This window comes from Chiloscyllium punctatum, chromosome 11 (genome assembly GCF_047496795.1).
Source record: "Chiloscyllium punctatum isolate Juve2018m chromosome 11, sChiPun1.3, whole genome shotgun sequence".
NCBI lineage: Eukaryota > Metazoa > Chordata > Chondrichthyes > Orectolobiformes > Hemiscylliidae > Chiloscyllium > Chiloscyllium punctatum.
The window spans coordinates 87,175,624-87,198,109 of record NC_092749.1 but is presented as its reverse complement, the minus strand read 5'-3'; the positions used below and the strand labels follow the sequence as shown (position 1 = coordinate 87,198,109).

General features: G+C 41.1%; 1 protein-coding gene across 2 annotated transcripts in view; it reads right to left on the bottom strand.

Moving 5' to 3' along the window:
• The window catches only part of LOC140482613 (solute carrier family 22 member 2-like), a 55,917-nt gene that overhangs the window by 20,128 nt on the left and 13,303 nt on the right, over positions 1-22,486 (bottom strand). For both annotated transcript variants that reach the window (XM_072580130.1, XM_072580129.1), the window contains 6 exons: positions 19,443-19,546; positions 19,200-19,354; positions 18,573-18,741; positions 18,359-18,473; positions 15,090-15,196; positions 6,900-7,114 (listed from right to left, as the gene is read on the bottom strand). In XM_072580130.1, the coding sequence (XP_072436231.1) occupies positions 6,900-7,114; positions 15,090-15,196; positions 18,359-18,473; positions 18,573-18,741; positions 19,200-19,354; positions 19,443-19,546 (865 nt within the window). The remainder of the gene's footprint in view (positions 1-6,899; positions 7,115-15,089; positions 15,197-18,358; positions 18,474-18,572; positions 18,742-19,199; positions 19,355-19,442; positions 19,547-22,486) is intronic.

Here is a 22,486-nt window from a genome sequence, read left to right as displayed (position 1 = left end):
TGTTAATCTATACTCTGAATTGTATAGATCAATATTAACCTGAAACCTTAATTTTACAAACAGTGTTAACTGACATCCTGAGTTTCTGCAGACCAGGATGAACCAGTGTGCTCACAAGTACAAATAATTATTTTCCTGTATTGTCAACACTGTAGTCCTATGCTAAACTACACCCTAACTTGGGTAAATTAGATTGAATCTGTGTCATCACTGTTACAGACTAATGTTGTGCTACCTCCAATTAGTTATGGATGTATGCATACTCTGCTCCTGTAGACTTTAGAATTGTACCATTTATATTATCTCTCTAGTTCTTGTGGTTCTGTTCGCCGAGCTGGGAATTTGTCTTGCAAACATTTTCCCCTGTCTAGGTGACATCCTCAGTGCTTGGGAGCCTCCTGTGAAGTGCTTCTGTGCTGTTTCCTCCGGCATTTATAGTGGCAGAAGCGGAAGCGACAGAGACAGGCCACTATAAATGCCGGAGGAAACAGCACAGATGCGCTTCACAGGAGGCTCCCAATCACTGAGGATGTCACCTAGACAGGGGACGAAACGTTTGCAAGACAAATTCCCAGCTCGGCGAACAGAACCACAACAACGAGCACCCAAGCTACAAATCTTCTCCCAAACTTTGAATCTCTCTAGTTCTTCCTAATAAACCGCTGTATTAAATTTCATCTGCCATTTATCTTCCCATTCCATCAACCTGTCTATGTCCTTTGAAATTCTGTTCTATCCTCACATTTTATAATGCTTTCCAGTTTCATACCTTGCACAATTTTTAAAATTGTGCCCCGAAAGCTAGTGTCTAGATTATTAAAAAATTCATGAAGAATAAGTGTCCTAACTCCACTATAAACCTTACTCCAGTCCTGATAAACATTAATTAGTCATTACTTTCTGTTTCCTGTCACACTACCAATTTCATATCCATATCACTGTTGTCCGTTATATTCTATGTAGCTTTATTGCGCTTTCTAGAAGTTTCGCCATTACTGAGGTTAAACTAACTGGCCCGTAGTTGCCGAACTTATCTTTAGATCCTTTATGTTGAAGGGTGTAATGTTTGCAATTACCCAGTTCTTTGGCACCATGCCAGTGCGTCCACAATTTCAATTTTCATTCCCCCCATATTCTTGGGTATATCTCTTTTGCTTTATCAACTTTTAAATACCGACAGCTCTAATACATCTACCTTTCCAGATTTTCAACCCTTCAAGTGCCTGAATTACTTCCTCTTTTACCATGACATGGACAGCATCTTCTTCCTTGGTAAAGCTGAAAGCCAAGCATTCGTTTAACACCCCAGCCATGTCCCCATGCATAAATCGCATTTTTGGTCCGTAATCATCAACTCATTTACATATGAAACTTCTACAATTTATGTAACTATGAAAGACTTTTGGCTTCTCTTTTTATGTTAGCGGCCATTCTCTCTTCATACTATCGCTTTGCTTTTCTTATTTCTTGTTTCACTTCCCCTCTGAACCTTCTGTTTTCAGTTGAGTTTTCCATTGTTTCATCCACCTGATATATGTCATAAACACAGCCAAGTGGTTGACTATTAACTGCCCTTTGGGCAATTAGGGATGGACAATAAATGTTGGCCTAGCTGGGAACACATTTGTCCCGTGAATGAATTATAAAGTCATAGAGTCATAGAGGTGTACAGCTTGGAAACAGACCCTTTGGTCCAATTGATCCATGCCAACCAGATATCCCAACCCAATCTAGTCCCACCTGCCAGCACCTGGCCCATATCCCTCCAAACCCTTCCTATTCATATACCCATCCAGATGTTTTTTAAATGTTGCAATTGTACCAGCCTCCACCACATCCTCTGGCAGCTCATTCCATACACGTACCACCCTCTGTGAGAAAACGTTGCCCCTTACGTCTCTTTTAAATCTTTCCCCTCTCACCCTAAACCTGTGCCCTCTAGTTCTGGACTCTCCAACCCCAGGGAAAAGGCTTTGCCTATTTACCCTATCCATGCCTCTCATAATTTTGTAAACCTCTATAAGGTCACCCCTCAGCCTCTGACGCTCCAGGGAAAACAGCCTCAGCCTGTTCAGTCTCTCCTTACAGCTCAGATCCTCCAACCCTGGCAACATCCTTGTAAATCTTTTCTGAACCCTTTCAAGTATCACAACATTTTTCCAATAGGAAGGAGACCAGAATTGCACACAATATTCCAATGGTGCCCTAACCTGTACAGCCGCAACATGACCTACCAACTCCTGTACTCAATATTCTGACCAATAAAGGAAAGCATACCAAATGCCTTCTTCACTATCCTATCTACCTGCGACTCCACTTTCAAGGAGCTATGAACCTGCACTCCAAGGTATCTTTGTTCAGCAACACTCTCTAGGATTTTACCATTATAAGTGTATACGTCCTGCTAAGACTTTGCTTTCCCAAAATGCAGCACCTCGCATTTATCTGAATTAAACTCCATCTGCCACTTCTCAGCCCATTGGCCCATCTGGTCAAGCTCCTGTTGTAATCAGAGGTAACCTTCTTCGCTGTCCACCACACCTCCAATTTTGGTGTCATCTGCAAACTTACTAACAATACCTGTTATGCTCGCATCCGAATCATTTATATAAATGACAAAACGTAGAAGACACAGCACCGATCCTTGTGGCAATCCACTGGTCACAGGCCTCCAGTCTGAAAAACAACCCTCCACCACACTCTGTCTTCTACCTTTGAGCCAGTTCTGCATCCACATGGCTAGTTCTCCCTGTATTCCGTGAGATCTAACCTTGCTCACCAGTCTACCATGGGGAAACTTGTCGAACGTTTTCCTGAAGTCTATATAGATCACATCTACTGCTTTCCCCTCATCAATCCTCTTTGATACTTCCTCAAAAAACTTAACCAAGTTTGTGAGACATGATTTCCCACGCACAAAGCAATGTTGACTATCCCTAATCAGTCCTTGCCTTTCCAAATACATGTCCATCCTGTCCCTCAGGATTCCCTCCAACAACTTGCCAACCACTGAGGTCAGGCTCCCTGGTCTATAGTTCCCTGGCTTGTCCTTACCAACCTTCTTAAACAGTGGCACCACGTTGGCCAGCCTCCAGTCTTCCGGCACCTCACCTGTGACTATCGATGATACAAATATCTCAGCAAGAGACCCAGCAATCACTTCTCTAGCTTCCCACAGAGTTCTAGGGTATACCTTATCAGGTCCTGGGGATTTATCCACCTTTATGCATTTCAAAACATCCAGCACATCCTCCTCTGTAATATGGACATTTTTCAAGATGGTATCTTCCATATCCTTTTTCACAGTAAATACTGATGCAAAATACTCATTTAGTATCTCCCCCATTTTCTGTGCGCCACACAAAGGCCACCTTGCTGATCTTTGAGGCGCCCTATTTTCTCCCTAGTTACCCTTTTGTCCTTAATTATTTGTAAAACCCTTTTGGATTCTCCTTAATTCTATTTGTTAAAGCTATCTCATGTCCCCTTTTTGCCCTCCTGATTTCCCTCTTAAGTATACTCCTACTGCCTTTATACTCTTCCAAGGATTCACTCGATCTATCCTGTCTATACCTGATATATGTTTCCTTCTTTTTCTTAACCAAACCCTCAATTTCTTTAGTCATCCAGTATTCCCTATACCTACCAGCCTTTCTAACAGGAATATACTTTCTCTGGATTCTCGTTATCTCATTTTTGAAGGCTTCCCATTGTCCAACCATCCTTTTACCTGCGAAAATCTGCCCCCAGTTTTTGAAAATTCTTGACCAATACCGTCAAAATTGGCCTTTCTCCAATTTAGAACTTCAACTTTTAGATCTGGTCTATCCTTTTCCATCATTATTTAAAATCTAATAGAATTATGGTCGCTGGCCCCAAAGTGCTTCCCCACTGACACCTCAGTCACCTGCCCTGCCTTATTTCCCAAGAGTAGGTCAAGTTTTGCACCTTCTCTCGTAGGTACATCCACATACTGAATCAGAAAAGTTTCTTGTCCACACTTAACAACTTCCTCTCCATCTAAACTCTTAACACTATGGCAGTCCCAGTCTATGTTTGGAAATTTAAAATCCCCTACCATAACCACCCTATTATTCTTACAGATAACTGAGATCTCCTTACAAATTTGTTTCTCAATTTCCCTCTGAGTATTAGGGGGTCTATAATACAAGGTAAAAACAATGACTGCAGATGCTGGAAACCAGATTCTGGATTAGTGGTGCTGGAAAAGCACAGCAGTTCAGACAGCATCTGAGGAGAAGTAAAATCGACGTTTCGGGCAAAAACTCTTCTGCAATACAATCCCAATAAAGTGATCATCCCTTTCTTATTTCTCAGTTCCACCCAAAAGCTTCCCTGGATGTATTTCCAGGAATATCCTCCCTCAGTACTGCTGTAATGCTATTCCTTATCAAAAACACCATTCCCCCTCATCTTTTGCCTTCCTTTCTATCCTTCCTGTAGCATTTGTATCCTGGAACATTAAGCTGCCAGTCTTGCCCATCCCTGAGCCATGTTTCTGTAATTGCTATGATATCCCAATCCCATGTTCCTAACAATGCCCTGAGTTCATCTGCCTTCCCTGTTAGGCCTCTTGCATTGAAGTAAATGCAGTTTAATTTATTAGTCATACCTTGTCCCTGCCTGCCCTGACTGTTTGACTCACTTCTGTTCTCAGCTGTACCCGTATTAGATCGATCTCTTTCCTCATTATCTCCCTGGATCCCACCCCCGCCCCCCCCTCCCTACCGCCTCCCCCACCTTACTAGCTTAAATCCTACCAAGCAGCTTGAGGAAATCTCCCAGCCAGTATATTAATCCCCTTCCAATTTAGGTGCAATCCGTCCTTTTTGTACAGGTCACTTCTACCCCAATGATCCAAAAATGTAAATCCTTCGCCCATATACCAGCTCCTCAGCCATGCATTCATCTGCTCCATCCTCCTATTCTTTCCCTCACTAGCTTGTAGCACTGGGAGTAATCTAGATATTACTACTCTCAAGGACCTCCTTTTTAAAGTCCTGCCTAACTTCCTTCAGAATCTCAACCTTTTCCCTTCCTGTGTCATTGGTTCCAATGTGGCCTCTCTCCCCCTTGAGAACATTTTGCGCCCTCTCTGAGACATCTTTGATCCTGGCACCAGGGAAGCAACACATCATTCTGATTTTTCGCTGCTGGCCAGAGAAACATCTGTCTGTACCTCAGATTAGAGACTCCCCTTACACAATTGATCTCTTGGAACCTGACAAACCCCTTGTTGCATTAGAGCCAGTCTCAATACCAGAAACTTGGCTGTTCATGCTACGTTCCCCTGAGAATCCATCACCCTCTACATTTTCCAAAACAGCATACTTGTTTGAAATGGGGATTGCCACAGAAGACTCCTGCAGAAGCTGGGGGTAGCTGTCTACCTCTCTTACCTTTCCTGGTGATAACCCATCAATGTGACTGTATCTGCGACTTTTTCCCCTTCCTATAAGTGCTATCCATCACATACTGTTGCTGTTGCAAATTCCTCATTGCCTCTCACTGTCTCTCTAACCGATCCATTCAATCCAATAGGAATTGCAACCAACAGCATTTATTGCAGATATAATCCGCAGTAACCCTTGAACTCTCTTTAAATTTCCACATCTGACAAGAAGCGCATATCACTCTACTAAAGGCCATTTTTGCTCCTTCATAATCTACAGACCCAGAAAATAATACCATCTTATTTCTCTACAAAACACTGCCCCAGGTTAAATTAATAGTTATGGCTTATATTTTAAGTTTTATCAAGAGACATATCTCAAAAAACATATAATCAAGAAAGAATCCACACTCTTCAACAAATTCACTTATCCGTTTCTGTGCTGTGAACTTCGCCCAAACAGTTCCTCCAAGATCAGTTGTGAATTTCACTGTTTGTTAAGTTTCCTGGGCACACTCCGATGTCCAGTGATACATAAATTCAAACAGCAAAGGCAGTAACTGTACAGGTTGATTGTGGTGTCTGTTTCTTTCTCTTTCTCTCTCTCTCTCTCTCTCTCTCTCCTGCACTGACCTCACCATGTGCTTCCTTTGTCTGTTCTCCTCCCTTTTAAAATTAAAAAAAACTACCCAAGAACCAGCTCTAGTAATACCACCTTTTTTTGTTGATCAGTAACATACTGCTGTAAAAAATGTACCTGCACTATCTCTAGGAATTCCTATATCCTGAGCTTGTGCAAATCGACTGTTCACCTGTATCCTGAGCTTACACAGATCAAAATGAACCTGTAACTTCACCACTACAACGCATGTGACCTTGTATCATGAACTTGTATAGGCAAGCATTGATCTGTATCCTCAACTCCATTGACTAGTGATAACCTGTACACTCACCATTACACATCTATACCCTGAGCTTGCACAACCCAGTGTGAACTGTATTCTCACCAATACAGATCATTTTAATCTTTTGTCTAAGTTTATATAGGCTAGATTGAACTTGCATCTTTGTTGCTGTAAACCTATTTGAATATATATTCATAACTGTAGATCAGTGTGAATCTGTATTCTTATCACTTAGACCATGGATCCTTCCCTCCAGAGACCTGTTGGTCCTGCATCTTACTAAAGTCTCACTGCTACAGACTATTATGAGCTGGAATGTCCACCACTACAAATCTATATCCTCACCAGTACAGCTAAGTGTTAATTTGTAGCCCTTTTTTGATAGACCAATGTGAATTTATATCCTGAACTTCTGAGATGTGTAATGTTGTGGAACAAATATGTTCATGATAGTTAGTGAATTATATTTAAGACAGATCAACATTACAATTTAATGAATGTGTTATTTCCACTGTTGCAGTGTGGGTTCAGATCAACATTACAGTGCAACTGGGTAAGAATCCCCAAGGAGTCTTGCTTACTTTCAGGTATGAACACCACTATTAAACAGGAGCCCCCTGCCACCAGACCACCTGCTGCAAAGGGAAGGCGTCGTCCAATCCGTTCAATCACTAAAATGATAATGATTGATGCTGGGATTTCCACAGCTCCTGAGATAAAGAAATCAAGGTAAATGTTTCCTCCTAGAGTTCCCAAACGCATGACAAGTCCTTGATACACCAAGGCACTCGTAAACCTGAAATAAAGAGGTTAAGTTTAATAAACAACTCTCATACCATTGCACTGATTGATGAGCCAATGCTCTTACGGTTCAAACTAATTCATATGTTGTTAAATTCATCTTAACTCCTTGCCTCAAGGTAAATCCTTGTGAATATTCACAAACCACAGTTATGTTCCTTTTCTTTTGCTATAGGTAGGGTGAGGAGGCAGGACCTGACTTTACATTACCTGAAGCTGGGAATTGAACCACGTGATGTTAGCAATAATTGGTTGACACATTGAGAGTCCAGCCAACTGAGTTAATATGATAGTTTGCTAACAAATTCTGCAACTTTATCTCTGTCTTTGTATGAATTGATATTAGTCACTCTCAATGGAAAATACTTCTTCCTATCAGCGCTATTGAAACAGTTTATAATTTTGAAAAGTTGTCAAATCTCCTATTAACCTCGATTGCTCTAGGAAAGAGAACCACAGTTTCTCCTGTATCTTCACAAAACTGAAGTACCCCATGTGCTTTTATCCAGTAAGATTCCTTGAGTTATAGGTACAAATTGTCGTGTGAAATTATGATGCAATGTCATGACAATCAACCATTCTCCCAAGTTACTCAAGGATAGTAATAGAATTCCTATAGTGTGGAAGCAGGCCATTCAGCTTATTATGTCCACACCACCCCTCCGAAGAGCATCCCACCTATATCTATCCCCCTACCCTATCTCTGCAACTCTCCAACTCCCATGGTCAATCCACCCAGCCTACTCACTCCTGGACATAATGGACAATCTACCATGGCCATTCCACCTACTGTACATATCTTTGGACTATGGGAGGAAACCGGAGCACCCAGAGAAAACCCATTGATGAGCCAATGCTCTTACGGTTCAAACTAATTCATATGTTGTTAAATTCATCTTAACTCCTTGCCTCAAGGTAAATCCTTGTGAATATTCACAAACCACAGTTATGTTCCTTTTCTTTTGCTATAGGTAGGGTGAGGAGGCAGGACCTGACTTTACATTACCTGAAACTGGGAATTGAACCACGTGATGTTAGCAATAATTGGTTGATACATTGACAGTCCAGCCAACTGAGTTAATATGATAGTTTGCTAACAAATTCTGCAACTTTATCTCTGTCTTTGTATGAATTAACATTAGTCACTCTCAATGGAAAATACTTCTTCCTATCAGCTCTATTGAAACAGTGCAAAATGTGCAAACTCCACACAGACTGTCACCTGAGGGTGGAATCGAACCTGGATCTCTGGTGCTGTGAGGCAAGAGTGAATCATAGAATCCCTACAGTGAGGGAACAGGCCCTTCGGCCTAACAAGTCCACACCCGACTGTCCGAAGAGTAACCACCCAGACCCATTCCCCTATCATCCTATATTTACCCTTGATTAATGCACCTAACATACACATCCTTGAACGCTACAGGCAATTTAGCATGGTCAATCCACCTAGCCTGCACATCTTTGGACTGTGGGAAGAAACCAGAACACCCGGAGGAAATCCATGCAGTCATGGGGAGAAAGTGCCAACCCCACACGGACAGTTGCCCGAGTCTGGATTTGAACCCGTGTCCCTGGCGCTGTGAGGCAGCAGTGCTGGCCACTGAGCCACTATTCTGCCCTGTGGTATATACTGAACTATTGAGGTTGAACTTTTAAGTACAATATGTGCTTCGTTTTACAAAAATACATACAAGTCGAAAGATAAAATAAATTATAAAAGATAACATAAAGAATATAAATTTAGTGGCTGTGTGGATTATACTGAGTCCTTAGGGGAACCATGGAATATTGTATTTGAAGAGTGTTCAGAGAAGTTCCAAGAGAAATACTTCAAAAAGGAGATGTGGTTCTAGAAATCGGAACTGTGATTTCCTATGGCTACAGAGATAATGAGGGGCTGATCACCCACTCTCAGCAGAAAACAATTTCCTGTGGGTTATGTCTCAGACTATAGATATGATATGAGTTGAAAGACACGATAAAAGACATACTTGTGTTTTATGCTTCCATAAATACATTAGAAAAGGAGTTTTTGTTTTAAAAACTGCATCTCCTAATCTTTGTGTACTAGAGCACTGGCATGTTTATGTGCTTGTTGAGGGTGCAAGTTACTGAAAGCAACACCCTTGTGTGTGCAGGTAAAAAGGAATATAGCAAAAGCAGAAATTGTTGGAAAAGCTCAGCAGGTCTGGCAGCATCTGTGGAGAGAAATCAGAGTTAACGTTTTGGGGTCCAGTGAAGGAAGGAAGGAAGGTTCAGAACTGAAGGAAGGTTCTGAAGAAGGGTCACTAGAGACAAAATATTAACTCTGATTTTTCTCCACAGAATCTGCGAGACCTGCTGAGCTTTTCCAATAGCATGCATCTAAAGAAAATACTTTAGAAAAGGGGTTTCAGAATCTCCTCACTTGAGAGACTGACTCTAAGTTGGTTGTTGTGCACATGTAAATAAAGGATGATTTGGTGACAGGATACTGGCCTTTGTGCAATTGTTTCAATAAAAAAAAATACATTCTTGAAGAAAATTCACTCTCAACAGTCATGTTGGAGTTGAGGTAAGCATTTTTGGCATCATGCCTTTATTTTGGAAGCTTGACTTTTTCGAACCTGCCAGCAGAGACGAGGCCAGTATGCAGAAAGAACGTGACTTTTTTTCCAGGCAAATTACACTGGGGCAGATGAAAAGTAACAAATAATCCTTCTAACTGCTTGCAGGCCTTCAGCATTTTCGGATATTAGGGGCTTAATTTTTCGAGAGGCACCAGACTCTAAAATCTTGCAAGGGTTGACATATTTATTTAAGGTATATTATGACACCAGACCACCTCTAATTCTGAGATGCTATTGATTCTATTTGGCTGTTTGAGAACCAGATGAATCCGTATTGGGATTTTTAATTCAGTTAAGATGACCAGCAGAGGCATGTGATTTTGAGTTAACCCTGAATGAGACGCTGAGAGACTATCTCGTATATGGGATTAATGATATAACTATGCAAAAGCTGAAGCCCACCTGGAGTTCAAACAGGTACCACAACTGACTTTGTTATTAGAAAATGCGGCAAGTGGAGCATGGGAGCTACAGGGCGTCCCAATGAAAGTGACCACCCTCACCTGTCTGATTGAGCTTGGGGAACACCATTTCAGTGTAGGCAATCGCAGAGCCTCACACAGGGCATATCCTGAGCAGAGGGATCCTAGGCCAGCCCACAGCAGAACCCTACAACAAAGCCGAGCCTTGGCCAAGTGGCTGAAAAGCTCTTCACAATCACAAGGCATTGTAGTTGCTGCTGGTATGCAGACTGGAGAGGGCAAAGGAGTCCTACAAAGCCTGCCTTGAATAAGAAAACTCGTAGGTCAGTATCCAGGAGAGTGCGCACCCTGGCAAGTCCCCCTACATCTGGCTTGGAACTGTTAAATTGCTTAGCAACAACCAAATTAGTACCATTTAAAATTAATGTTTGGTTAAATGGTCACCTGGTTCTCCTGAAGGTCAATACTGGTGCAGCTGTATCTATGGTTGCAGTACCTGTCTTTAATAAGAGTCATTCTGGTCTCCAACCCTTAAATTTACGCAAGACCTCAGCCAAACTGAGAGTGTATGCTGGGGAACAGATAGAAATTAACAATATGATTTTGGTTCTGGTTTCCTATGAGAAGCAGATGGTGCAGTTACCACTGATTGTAGTCAGAGGCTCAGGCCCAAGCCAGTTGCGACAGAATTGGTTGAGAAAGATTCACCTTGTGAAAGATTCACCTCAACATATTTTCATGAGAAAATGGCTGCCTTGGTGAAGTCCTAATGAAATTCCCAGAAGTTTTTCAGGAAGGGCTAGGGACTACCAAAGGGGCCAAAGCCACTTTACATGTTCACCAGGAAGAAATTCCATAGTTTTGCAAGGTCTTCCTGGGGCCATTTTCTTGTGGGTAAAAGTAGAGGCAGAAATAAGGAGGTTGGAAAGTGAAGGAATCATCAAACCAGTGCAGTTTGCGGAATGGACAGCATCGGTCACACCAACTGTGAAGCCTGACAGCTCAGATCACTTTTGTGGGAATTTTAAGCAAAGGGTAAGCTGCATCCTGCAGCTGGATAAATACTCAATCCCTTGCATAGAGGACTTGTATGGGAAGGATTGTGGGTGGGGGGAAACACTGTCATTTGCGAAGCTGGAAATGAGCACGCCTACCTGCAACTGAGGAATCCCAGAAGTACGCCACAATTAATAGTAAAGTTTGTACCAATTTTCAGGACTGCCATTTAGGGTATCAGCCTGTGCCCTTCTCTAGCAGATAATGGAAAATATTTTACAAGGGCTACCCCAGGTTACCGTTTATCTAGATGATATGTCAATAACCGGGAAGACCAATGAAGAGCACTTGGAGAACTTTAACACAGTTCTTAAGCGTTTCTCCTGGGTGGGTGTATGCCTCAGAAGGGAAACGTGTGTTCCAAGCACTCCAAGTGACGTACTTAGGTTACAGAGTCAAGAAAACCAGGTTAGACTCGTTGGAAGGGAAAGTGAGGGCCATCAAAGGAGTCCCAGTTCCCATGTCTGTAATGGAGCTTAGGTCTTCCCTTGAATTGGTGAATTATTACAGGAAATTCTTACATAACCTGGCCTCCATCTTGACATTCTTATACCTGCTATCAATAAAGGATCAGCCATGGAAATGGTAACGTAGCCAAGAAGTAGCCTTTAAGTAAGTGAAAAATCAGCCCACCATGATCCGATGTGAGAGAGGTGGTGCTGACAATATCTGACTGTGAATGCAGAAAAGTCCTGTCCTGGCAAAACTAAAACAGATGGTGGTGATGGTGGAAACAGAAGGGCCATCAGAACCAGGATTGAAATTTTTCTGGACCCAGTGAGACCAGGTCACTGTAGAGGACGGCATATTAGTATGGGGAGCAAGAGTGATTGTCTTGAGTAAAGGTTGTCACCAGATATTGGCTGAGCTCCATCAGTGTAACCCAGTGTTTCTAAAATGAAGACTTTATGTCTGGTAGCCAGGATTAGATGCCAGCATAGCTGCGTTGGTGGGGCAGTGCCCAGTGTGCCAACAAAGATAAACATTGGTGGCAGCGGCACCCCCACATTTGTGAGAATGGCTGGGTAAAACCTGGATTCGGTTACATGTTGACCATGCCAGTCCTTTTATGGGCTCAATGTTCCTACTCATTGTGGATGCCCATTCAAAGCTCCAGCAGAGTCACTGGTGGGGAGAAAACGCTGCATCAGCCTAAACCTGTTATTCCTGGCCTCCCAGGATGGTGAGATGGCAACAGGAAAGCCAATGCCACTGCATGCTTCCCATACGTGAGGGAGGCAGTTTACTTGAGGGATGAAGTTTGGTGCTGGAATCCTGAAAATGACCCTGATTGGGCACAAGGTGAGGTCAACTTGTGATCAGGTCCCATGATACACAGTTCGGGTCGGTAATAATTATCCAGAACAAACATATGGATCACCTGAAAGCTGTTACCTCACAAACGGGGCAGGAGCAAATCATACCTGACCCCTCAGAACAGCAAGAAAGCCTACCCAAAACCATGGGCTCTTCCCCTTTGTCTGGTGTCAAAGAAACCTCAGGTAGGACTAGACTGGGTTTGGATATCTGGTTGGCATGGACAAGTTGGACCGAAGGGTCTGTTTCCATGCTGTATATCTCTATGACTCTATTGCTCTATTATGGCTTCCTTAATCACACTCATAAGATGGGTATAAGTGGGGAAGATGTGTGCAGGCCAGACCCAAGCACAACCCTTGCACACTACTTTTAGCTTCTACACTATCTACATATGTTGCTGTCATCAATATGTTTCAAGGTTCCATGATGTCGACACTATTTGCAGTCAAGGAGTTGGTTGCTTGTAAAAGATGAGCAATAATTGATCATTACAACTTGTTTCATTTTTGGGATGTCTGAAGAGTCTGCTCATCTCCCAAAGGGGTATGACATCACCAGATAGTGACAAAGACATAGAGTACAAGAGTGTATATGTTTATAAAAGTGCAGCATACTTTAGAATGTTGGGTCTTCCTTTCTCTCCTACGTGTTTGTGAGGCCTCTTCTGGAGTACTATGTCTAGCTCTGGTCACCCTGTTATATGAAGGATATTATAAGCTGGACAGGGATCAGAAAAGATTTACTGTGATGGTACCCCAGGAATGGAAGATTTGAGTAATAGGGTGAGGCTGGATAGGCTGGGACTTTTTTCACGGGGGCGCAGGAGGTTGAGGGGAGACCTTACAGAGGTTTTTTAAAATTATAAACGGGTATAGATAAGGTGAATGGAAGGTGCCTTTACACTGTGGTGAGGATTTCAAGATTAGAGGGCATATTTTTAAGGTTGGATGAGAAAGATTTTCTAACTCTTTTACACAGACAGTGGTTCATGTGTGAAATAAAATTCCAGAGGAAGTGGTGAGTATAGTTACAATGTTTAAAAGACATTTGGATAAGTACATGAATAAGAAATGTTTGGAGGGATGTGGACCCAGCACAGGCAGATGGGACTAGTTTAGTTTGGGATTATCGTAAGTATGGACTGGTTTGACTGACTCTGTTACTATTCTAATCCTATTTTCCAGTCTTTGATCCAAAGCCCTGTACACTTTGACATCACAAGTGCACATTGAAATACCTCATCAATGTTATGAGGGTTTCTGCCTTTACCACCAATACAGGCAGTGAATTGCAGATTCCTCCCACCCTCTGGGTGAAAAGGTTTATTACTCACATCCCCTGTAAACCTTCTGCTCCTTACCTTAGATCTATGCTTCTGCTCATTGACCTCTCCGTCAAGATGAAAAGCTTCTTCCTGTCTATCCTTTCAGTGTTGCTTATTATTTTATACACCTCAGTCATGTCCCCTCTCGGTCTCCTCTGCTGTAAGGAAATCAACCACAGACTGTCCGATCTCTCGTCATTACTGAAATTCTTATGAGTCTTGGTAACAGCCTTATGAAGTGGCAGAGTTTAATGAGTGATGAGTGTAAGTTTGCAGAAGGAAGATGGTGGCACTTAGTTTTACAGAGCGCAGAAGGTCATGTACTGCACTGTTGTGTGTAGTGTTTCACCAGGGACCCTACACTGACTCAGGCCACTATCTCGGTCAGGTAGGCTAAGTCTATGGCCTGGCTCCTTTGTTTGTCAGCAGGATCAAGCCCTGCCCTGCTTTCCTTCACCCTTTCCATTAAAACCTTCAGGTCCCTGTTGCTGAAGCAATGAGTGAACAATCCTTTCTGGGACATTTTCTTTGAGATTTTAGTGAAGGGCAACTCCTGGATTACGAGGCCTGAAGGTGGTTGCAGTTGGAGTTTAAATATGGCATCCTTGCTGTAAACATTGCAAAGTTCCAACAACCGTAAACAAACACTTTCACCTCTCCCATGATATGATTCTATAATTATGGAGAGGAAGAGCTGAAGATTGTGTGCTGAAAATAAATGTGGGTCATAACAGACCACCTCCCATGAATACCTTTGACACATAGAATTGCCTGAATACCTTTTCTGGGGTATATTTCCAAACAAAATTATTGCCTATGTTATTCCATCTGCTGGCGGTTGAAATTCACTGAGTACCTGAACAACTCTAACTACCATCTCTATCATCATAACTTCCAACTGCATCACCACAACTACTAAATGTACCACCAAACTAACATCTGTAATATCCAATGACCAAACCACTTCAGCAGTCATTTAAATTACAACTTTCAGCACAACTAACATTACGCCCCAGCTACCATTTGCCACACGGTAACTATACTCTTTATTCTTGTAGTTTGTAATTACGGATTTGCAGATGGTAGTTGAGCGTTATGGATGAGTGCTTGAATGGTACACAGAGCGGTTATGGTGCTGCAAACAGTAGTTAGTGAGTGACACACAGTAGTTCAGGTGATACCTCTTTAAAGATTAAATATTAAGCTAATATCAATTTTTAAAAAATGAATAAGACTCACCAGTTCACCATCAAAATGAGAGTATGTTTCCTCATCTGAGGTGTCCTGACCAGCTCAATTATGGAAGGACGGTTCATCTTTTCATCATTCTTCTCGATAGTAATTGCCTGGGAAAAGAAAAGGGACTGAAAATATTCTGGGTAGCAAAAAGTAGAAAACACGAATTAGACACCAACAAATTGAAGACTATCATTTGAAAAACCAAGAACTATTATCCAAAAATCCAGGGGATTGAATGAGACTGTTATAAAATTTGGTGTTACATATAAAAAAAAATCAGTTCAGGATTAAGTGATTGTCCTAGTATATTTGGCAAATCACCCAGTTATATCAAAACCATATCCTGAGCCAAAGTCCAGTTGAATTAAAAGCTTAAAGTAAGTTGCCAACTGTGTGAGATGGTATACTTTTAAGGTGAAAGGCAGGAGGTTTAGAAGGAAGTTGAGGAAAGGCTTTTTCACTTAAGTTGGTGGAGATTGTCTGGAATGTCTAGAAGGGTAGTAGGAGTGTGTGACCTCACAAACTTTAAAAAGTACTTGGATGAGCCATTTCAAGTGTCATTATATCCAAAGCCATGGGCCAAGTTCAGCAAAATAGGACTAATGTAGATCTGGAGTAGATTTGGTGGTGTAGACTCGAAGGGCTGAAGAGCCTCTTCTGTCCCGTATAATTCTATGTGAAGAATTTTCTTCACTTGCAAGATTGTGAATTTTTGAAACTGTTTACCCAGATAGCCATGAATATTCAGTCACTGAGTATATTTAAAACAGAGTTTGATAGATATTTGGTAAACATGGAATTAGAGGATTTGGTGGCAGTGCAGGAAGGTGGAGTTGAGATAGAAGATCAACTATGGCCTTACTGAATAGCAGAATGAGCTTGAAGGAACAAATAGCCATCTCCAGTTCTTACATTTTATGTTCATATGTTCAAATTGCTAAAAAAAGACCAATTAATTCACTGGTCTAATCCTAACAGTCCTATGTGATCTAGCTTAGATATGCCTCCAGACATACAATGTATGGATTGCAGACTGCTCTTAACGTCCTCAGTGTGAATGATCAGGATTTACCATTTCTCAGGAACAAATAATAATTTATAGAAGATCATAAGATGTAAGAAATAGGCACAGACGTAGGGCATTTGGCCCCTTGACCTGCTTCATCTTCAATAGGAGCATGGTTAATCCAATACTCCCCCATGTCCACCTTCCTGCCCTTTCTTCATAATTGCTCTTCTTCCCTTACTGATCAAGAATCAATTTATCTCAGCCTTAAATCTACTCAGAGACTCTGACCCCACAGCACTCTGTGACAAGGTTTTCCAAAGACTCACAACCCTCTGAGAGAAGAAATTCCTCCTCTTCTCAGTCTTAAATTGGTGCCCCTTAATTCTGAGCTCATGTCCTCTGGTTCTCAACTCTATGTGGGGAAGCATCCTCCCAGCATTTACTCTGTCAAGTCTCTTAAGAATTCAAAATGTTTAAGTAAGACCACCTCTTCTTTTCTAAACACCAGTGAGTAGAATCCCAACCTGCTGAACCGTTACTCATAAAACAATCCTTCTATACCAGAGATCATCCTTGAGAAGCTTCTCTGAACTACCTCCATTGAAATCGTTTCTTGAAGACAGGGACCAAAACTGCTCACAGTACTCCAGATGTAGTCTCACCAACACCTTGTACAATTGCAATAAGACTTCCATCCTCTTATACTCTTTTTGAAATAAGGGCCAACATTTCGTTAGCCTTCCTGATTACTTGCTGCACTTTGATCTAGCTTTCTACATTTCATGCACAAGTCACTTTACATAGCAGCTTTCTGCATTTAAATAATACTCTGTTCTTTTGTTCTTCCTTCTAAAATGAACAACTTCATATTTTCCCACTATTTGTCAACATTTTGTTGCCCATTTATATAACCAATCTATCTTTCTGTAAACTGCTTGTATCCCTCTCATACTTGTATCTTTCACTTTGACCTATTTCTGCATATTTGGCTATGGTACATTTGCTTTCTTCTTTTAAGTCGTTAATATAAACTATAAACTGATTCCTGTGGAACCCCACCGATGTCAGGTCACCAAGCTGAAAAAGAACGTGGTATCTCCCAGTTGTTGTTTCCTATCTCTATCCATGCCAATATATAACAATATAGCCCATCTTATGACTTGCCACCTTTTGTGAGATACCTTGCAAATGTCTCCTGGAAGTCCAAATACAACATATCAACTGGTTCACCTCTATCCACTCTGGTTGAGACTTCCTCGAAAAACTCGAATAAATTAGTCAGACATGATTTCCCTATCATGAAATCATGCTGACTCTGCTTATCTATGTAATGATTTTTCAACTTTTCTGCTCTTACTTTGTTAATAATTGATTCCAATATTTTTTCAACAATTGATATTAAGTTAATTGACCTTTAGTTACATAGCTTTTCCCTCTCTCCCTTTGAATGATGGGTGCACTTGAGGTTAAGTGCAAGAGTTGAAAGGTCATACATGTCAGTGTGTGAGTTGACTTACTTCCACAGTAAAGCTTTTCACTATTGTAAAATTTTGAAGATGCTGACTGATTGTTAGGACAAATAATAAACCTTTATTTCATTTGTTAGAGGTATGAACTGTGCCTGACCATTCATACAGTTTAGAGACTAGATCTAAGGAAGGATGTGCTGCCTTGGTGCAGGTCCAGAGGAGGTTCACAAGAGTGATCTAGTGATAAAGTGTTTGTCATATGAGAAGCAGTTGAGGACTCTGGGTCTGTACCTGATGGAGTTTAGAAAGATGAGGGGTATCTCATTGAAACTGACAGAATACTGAGAGACCTGGATAGAGTGGATGTGGAGAAGCTGTTTTCACTAGTAGGAAAGATTAGGATTCAATGGCACAGCCTCAGAGTAAAGGAATGACCCTTTAGAACTGAGATGAGGAGGAATTTCTTCAGCCAGTGGATGATGAATCTGTGGAGGCCAAGTCATTGAGTATATTTAAGACAGAGCTGAATGGGAAAGGGATCAAGGGTAATGAGCTGAAGGCAGGAGAATGAGAATGCACTTGAGAAACATACGGTGATCAAATGATGGAGCAGACTTGATATACCAAATGGCCTAATTCTGGTCCTATATTTTATGGCTTTATGTACAGGAATGCCTGGAATTATCTCTGCATTGCATTAGGCCCACTTAAGTTGGTGGCAACTTTAGCCTGCAGGCTGAACGTGTATATAGAATCACAGTCTCAGTTTCATTCCCATATAAACTAGTCACCTCAGCTTTCATTGAAAAGGTGTGGCCATTCCTTTTTGCCACCTGCTGCAAAATTTTCATAGCTTCTTCATCCTTCTTCTGAGAAAACATCCACCTGGGAGACTCTGGAACCAACCTGCAAATGACCATATGTGGGGTTATCTTTCATGACCACCATTTAATGCACTAAGTAACTGGTGTTCCTCAGTAACTACTGATGCTGATCAGTCATTACCAGTAGTAAGTCAAGAAGAGGAAGTTTGGAATGGTTATTGCCAGTTGCAAGTTTCTCCAGGCTGGTAGAAAATAAGCAATGGCAGGAAGAAGCATGATCCCAAAACTGAATGACACTTGGTTTAAAATCCCTGCTGTTCTTCTGTAATCTGACACGACAAGTTCAGTGACTAGAAGAGAAACACACAGTTCAGTGAAGGAATGAGAATACCAAGAGTTGACACTAAAAACCAATGCGTGATAATTGAGCTATTTCTAACAAGTAATCAGCTAATTCACTTGAATAACCAATAACAGACAGGAAAAGACAAGCAAGTTGGCTCCAATTAGCAGATTGGAACATCGTAACTAGATAAAACCCAGCTTGAAATTTGTTGTGATTCCTCGATGGGGGTGGGGATAGGTGAAGACCTATAACAACAGACATCAGAGGGGTCAGTCATTGCTGTCTCCTAGCTCACAGCCCCAAAATCTCAGCTATCAATTGGTGTCTCAATCTCTAGTTTGGGAAATCCTGGCATAATCACTGCACTAGTTTTTAACAACACCATTGTTTAGATTATTCATTGAACACAATGCCCATTACCAGTGATTGTCTATTCAAACAAAAGTAAAAGAAAGATCTTACTTAAGACGTAGCCACACAGCCAACCTCCCCTGCTGAATAGGCCTTGAAGAGTACGGAAGATCACAAACCAAGTATAGTTTGGGGAAAAAGCCAGGAGAAGACCTGACACTGTGGTCACAAAAGTTGCAAATAAGAAGCAAAGCTTCCTGCCAAATCTGCAACAAAATAATTTTAAGAAATAAAAATAAAATTATATTAGTATCCAGATTTTTAAATCAGAATTAAATTTAGGATGATACATACATGTCTGCTGCATAGCCCATGATCATCGTTCCAAACATAAATCCCACGTTTAGACAAGCTTGAGTCAGATCCACTTTCCAGGCATCAGCACACACCAGTTCAAACTGTACAAATTGTGGAGTCACGCAAATGAAGTTATTGAAAATAGTCAAGCATTTTACTCTGCCTTTTGAATTTAACTTCTACATTATGCACAGAACCTATTAAATTAAAGTTAATTCATATTATTGTTATGAAGGTGTAGGTGTGTACAGTACCTTTAAGAGAGAGAGGAACCTAGCAAGGACTGACTGAAAGCACAAGAGTGTGCTGAATCATTTAAAAATGTAACATTTGTTTGACACAAATAGCTGGTGCTGTGTTGCCATGGTACAAGAACAAATCCATATTTGGCCAATCAATTTAAATTATGCTCCAGAGACCAAAATCCAAAAGAAAGTTAATTTTACTGTTTGGGATGACATCAAACCAATGAAATGATCCAATGTTTTGGGGTATTAACCCAGACATTTTGAACAGTTAGGGGGAGAACAGCAAAGATCACCAACAAGTACAGACTGCTAGCTGAATGGCTCTCTGAAAGGTACCTGTCCAAAAGAAAACTTGTGCAGCAGAAGACCAAAGAAAAGACGACCCAGGAAAATACAGAGAAAAATCTACAACTGAGAATTGATAGCTGGCTGGCTTTTGAAATGTGATATTTTTGTCAATCTTAATCAAAATGTTTTTTATCAGACCAGTATTGTAGAGTGGGAGGTAAAGGTTAGGTTTAAGAGAAAGGAGTTGTAAATAGTTGTTGTTTTAACATTCTCTTTTTTGACTTAAAGAATATAAATTGTTAATTTTTACTTTAAAAAGTGAGATCTGAGATAGTTCTTTGCCTCTTGAAATTTAACAGGTTACGAGGCGAGGTGTGTTTCTCTCTGTGTGTCGGGTTGAAATTAGCAGAGGGATTTATCCCATGTTGTAGCAGTTTGGGGGCTCTCGTCCGTGATTTGTACAGGTTTAGACTGATCCAGCATGAGACTGGGACAGATTTGATTAGATTTGGTGTAAAAAGAAAGCCCAGTAGATTTGAACACTTGCAGGTTAGCATCCTAGATCTTTAAATAAAACGTAGATGAGACAATTTGTTTAATTTTGGTTACTTGTGGTTGGTTAAATTAAAAGTGAGAAATGGCTCTTAAAATTGCTAAAGAGACTCTGGGGTTTGAAGGTGATTCCCAAATTTGCCAAGGAAGTTTAGAAAGAAAAGACCATACTCTTAGAATTAGCAAATAGGTTAGAATTGGGTTTAACCAAGGACCAAAATAAAGCTGAAATTGTAAGGGAATTATTCAAACATTTAGGTGTGTCAGAGAAACAGACAAGTCCAGTAGAGTTAGAAAAACTTAAATTATAATTGAGGAAAATGGAGTTAGAAACTAAACAAAGAGAGAGAGGAAAGACAGAGGGAAAGAGAAAGAGAAAGAGCGATGAGAGAGAAAGAGACAGAAGAGAGGAGAAAGACAGACAGAGAAAGTTCTTAGCTAAGCAAAGAGAGAAAGAAGGAGCGAGAGAAGAGAAAGGGGAAAAGAGAGGGTGCTTAGCTGAGCAAAGAGTAAGAGAAGGAGAGAGAGAGAAGAAAGGGAAAGAGAAAAAGAGAGAATTTGAAATTAAGAAGTTGTAACTTAGTCAGCAAAGTCAAGTTAACAAGATGGAGATTAAAAGCGAAGATAATGATATATACAAACATGTCAAAACTCTGCCACGTTTTGATGAGAAAGATGTCAAAGGCTTCGTTGTTTCATTTGAAAAATTGGCTAGGCAGATGGGGTGGTCTGAGGATTTATGGGTAATGCTAGTTCAGACTGAACTGGTAGGCAGATCTAGTGAGGTATTTTCCATGCTGTCAGATAAGGGGTCAAGAGATTACTAAGAGGTCAAACAGGTTATTTTAAGTGTTTATGAATTGGTACCAGAAGTGTATAGACAGCGGTTCATAAACATAAAGAAGCAACCAGGTCAGACCTATGTTGAGTTTGAGAGAATTAACCAGAGTCATTTTGATAGATGGGTGCGGGCCTTAAAGGTAGATAAGACCTATGAGGCTCTTAGAGAGATTATTCTGGTAGGAGAGTTTAAAAAACTCACTTCCAGAATTGGTAAGAATTCACATGGATGAACAAAAAGTTCAGGAAGGGAGGAGAGCAGCAGAATTAGCAGGTGAATAGATGTTGGTGCATAAGAGAAGCTTCCAGCTAGAATTTTGTCCTGTGAGGAATAGAAGTTGGGAGAAGGGGAGATCCTGTACTATAAAACAAAGAGTACAGAACACTGGTAAGTATCTATCACATGTTAAAAATGAAGCCCAAGAGGGTGGAAAGGAGGTGAAAGGCCTCAGGTGTTTCCACTGTGGTAAAGTGGGACATGTAAAGTCACAGTGCAGGTGTTTAAAGAAAGGCATTGTGGGAAAAGACGTGGTAAAAGAAGCTAAGCCAGTGCCGTTAGTGAAAGTAGTGAAGGAAACCCCCAAGAAGAGCCAAGGAGCTGCAGAAGAGTGCACAGCCTAGGCAGGGGTCGAGTATGGAGTTAGTTCCTCATCACTGGAAAGCATTTGCCTCTGTGGGTAAAATTTACTCAGAAAGAACAGGGAAAGAAGGGCAAGAAGTTATCATTTTGAGAGATACAGGATCTAAGCAATGTCTAATAGTAAGAGGTGAGCAAATTTGCACTCTTTCTGATCTGTTACTTGAGAGTGCGGTAATTTATGGGACAGATGAACAGAAATTTAGTGTTCCCCTGTGTAAGGTCAGGTTGGAGTGCCAACTCAAGACTGGGGAAGTAACAGTGGGAATGATTGACAGAGTGTCAGTTCCAGGAATCCAGTTTGTTCTTGGAATGATTTAGCAGGGTCCAAGGTGGGAGTGACACCCTTAGTTGTGGAGAAGTCCAAGGAAGACCAGGAAACTGAGGAGTTAAAAGAAAAATATATTGATATTTTTCCAGACTGTGTAGTAACAAGATCCCACTATCATATGTCACAGCATGAAGCAAAAACTATA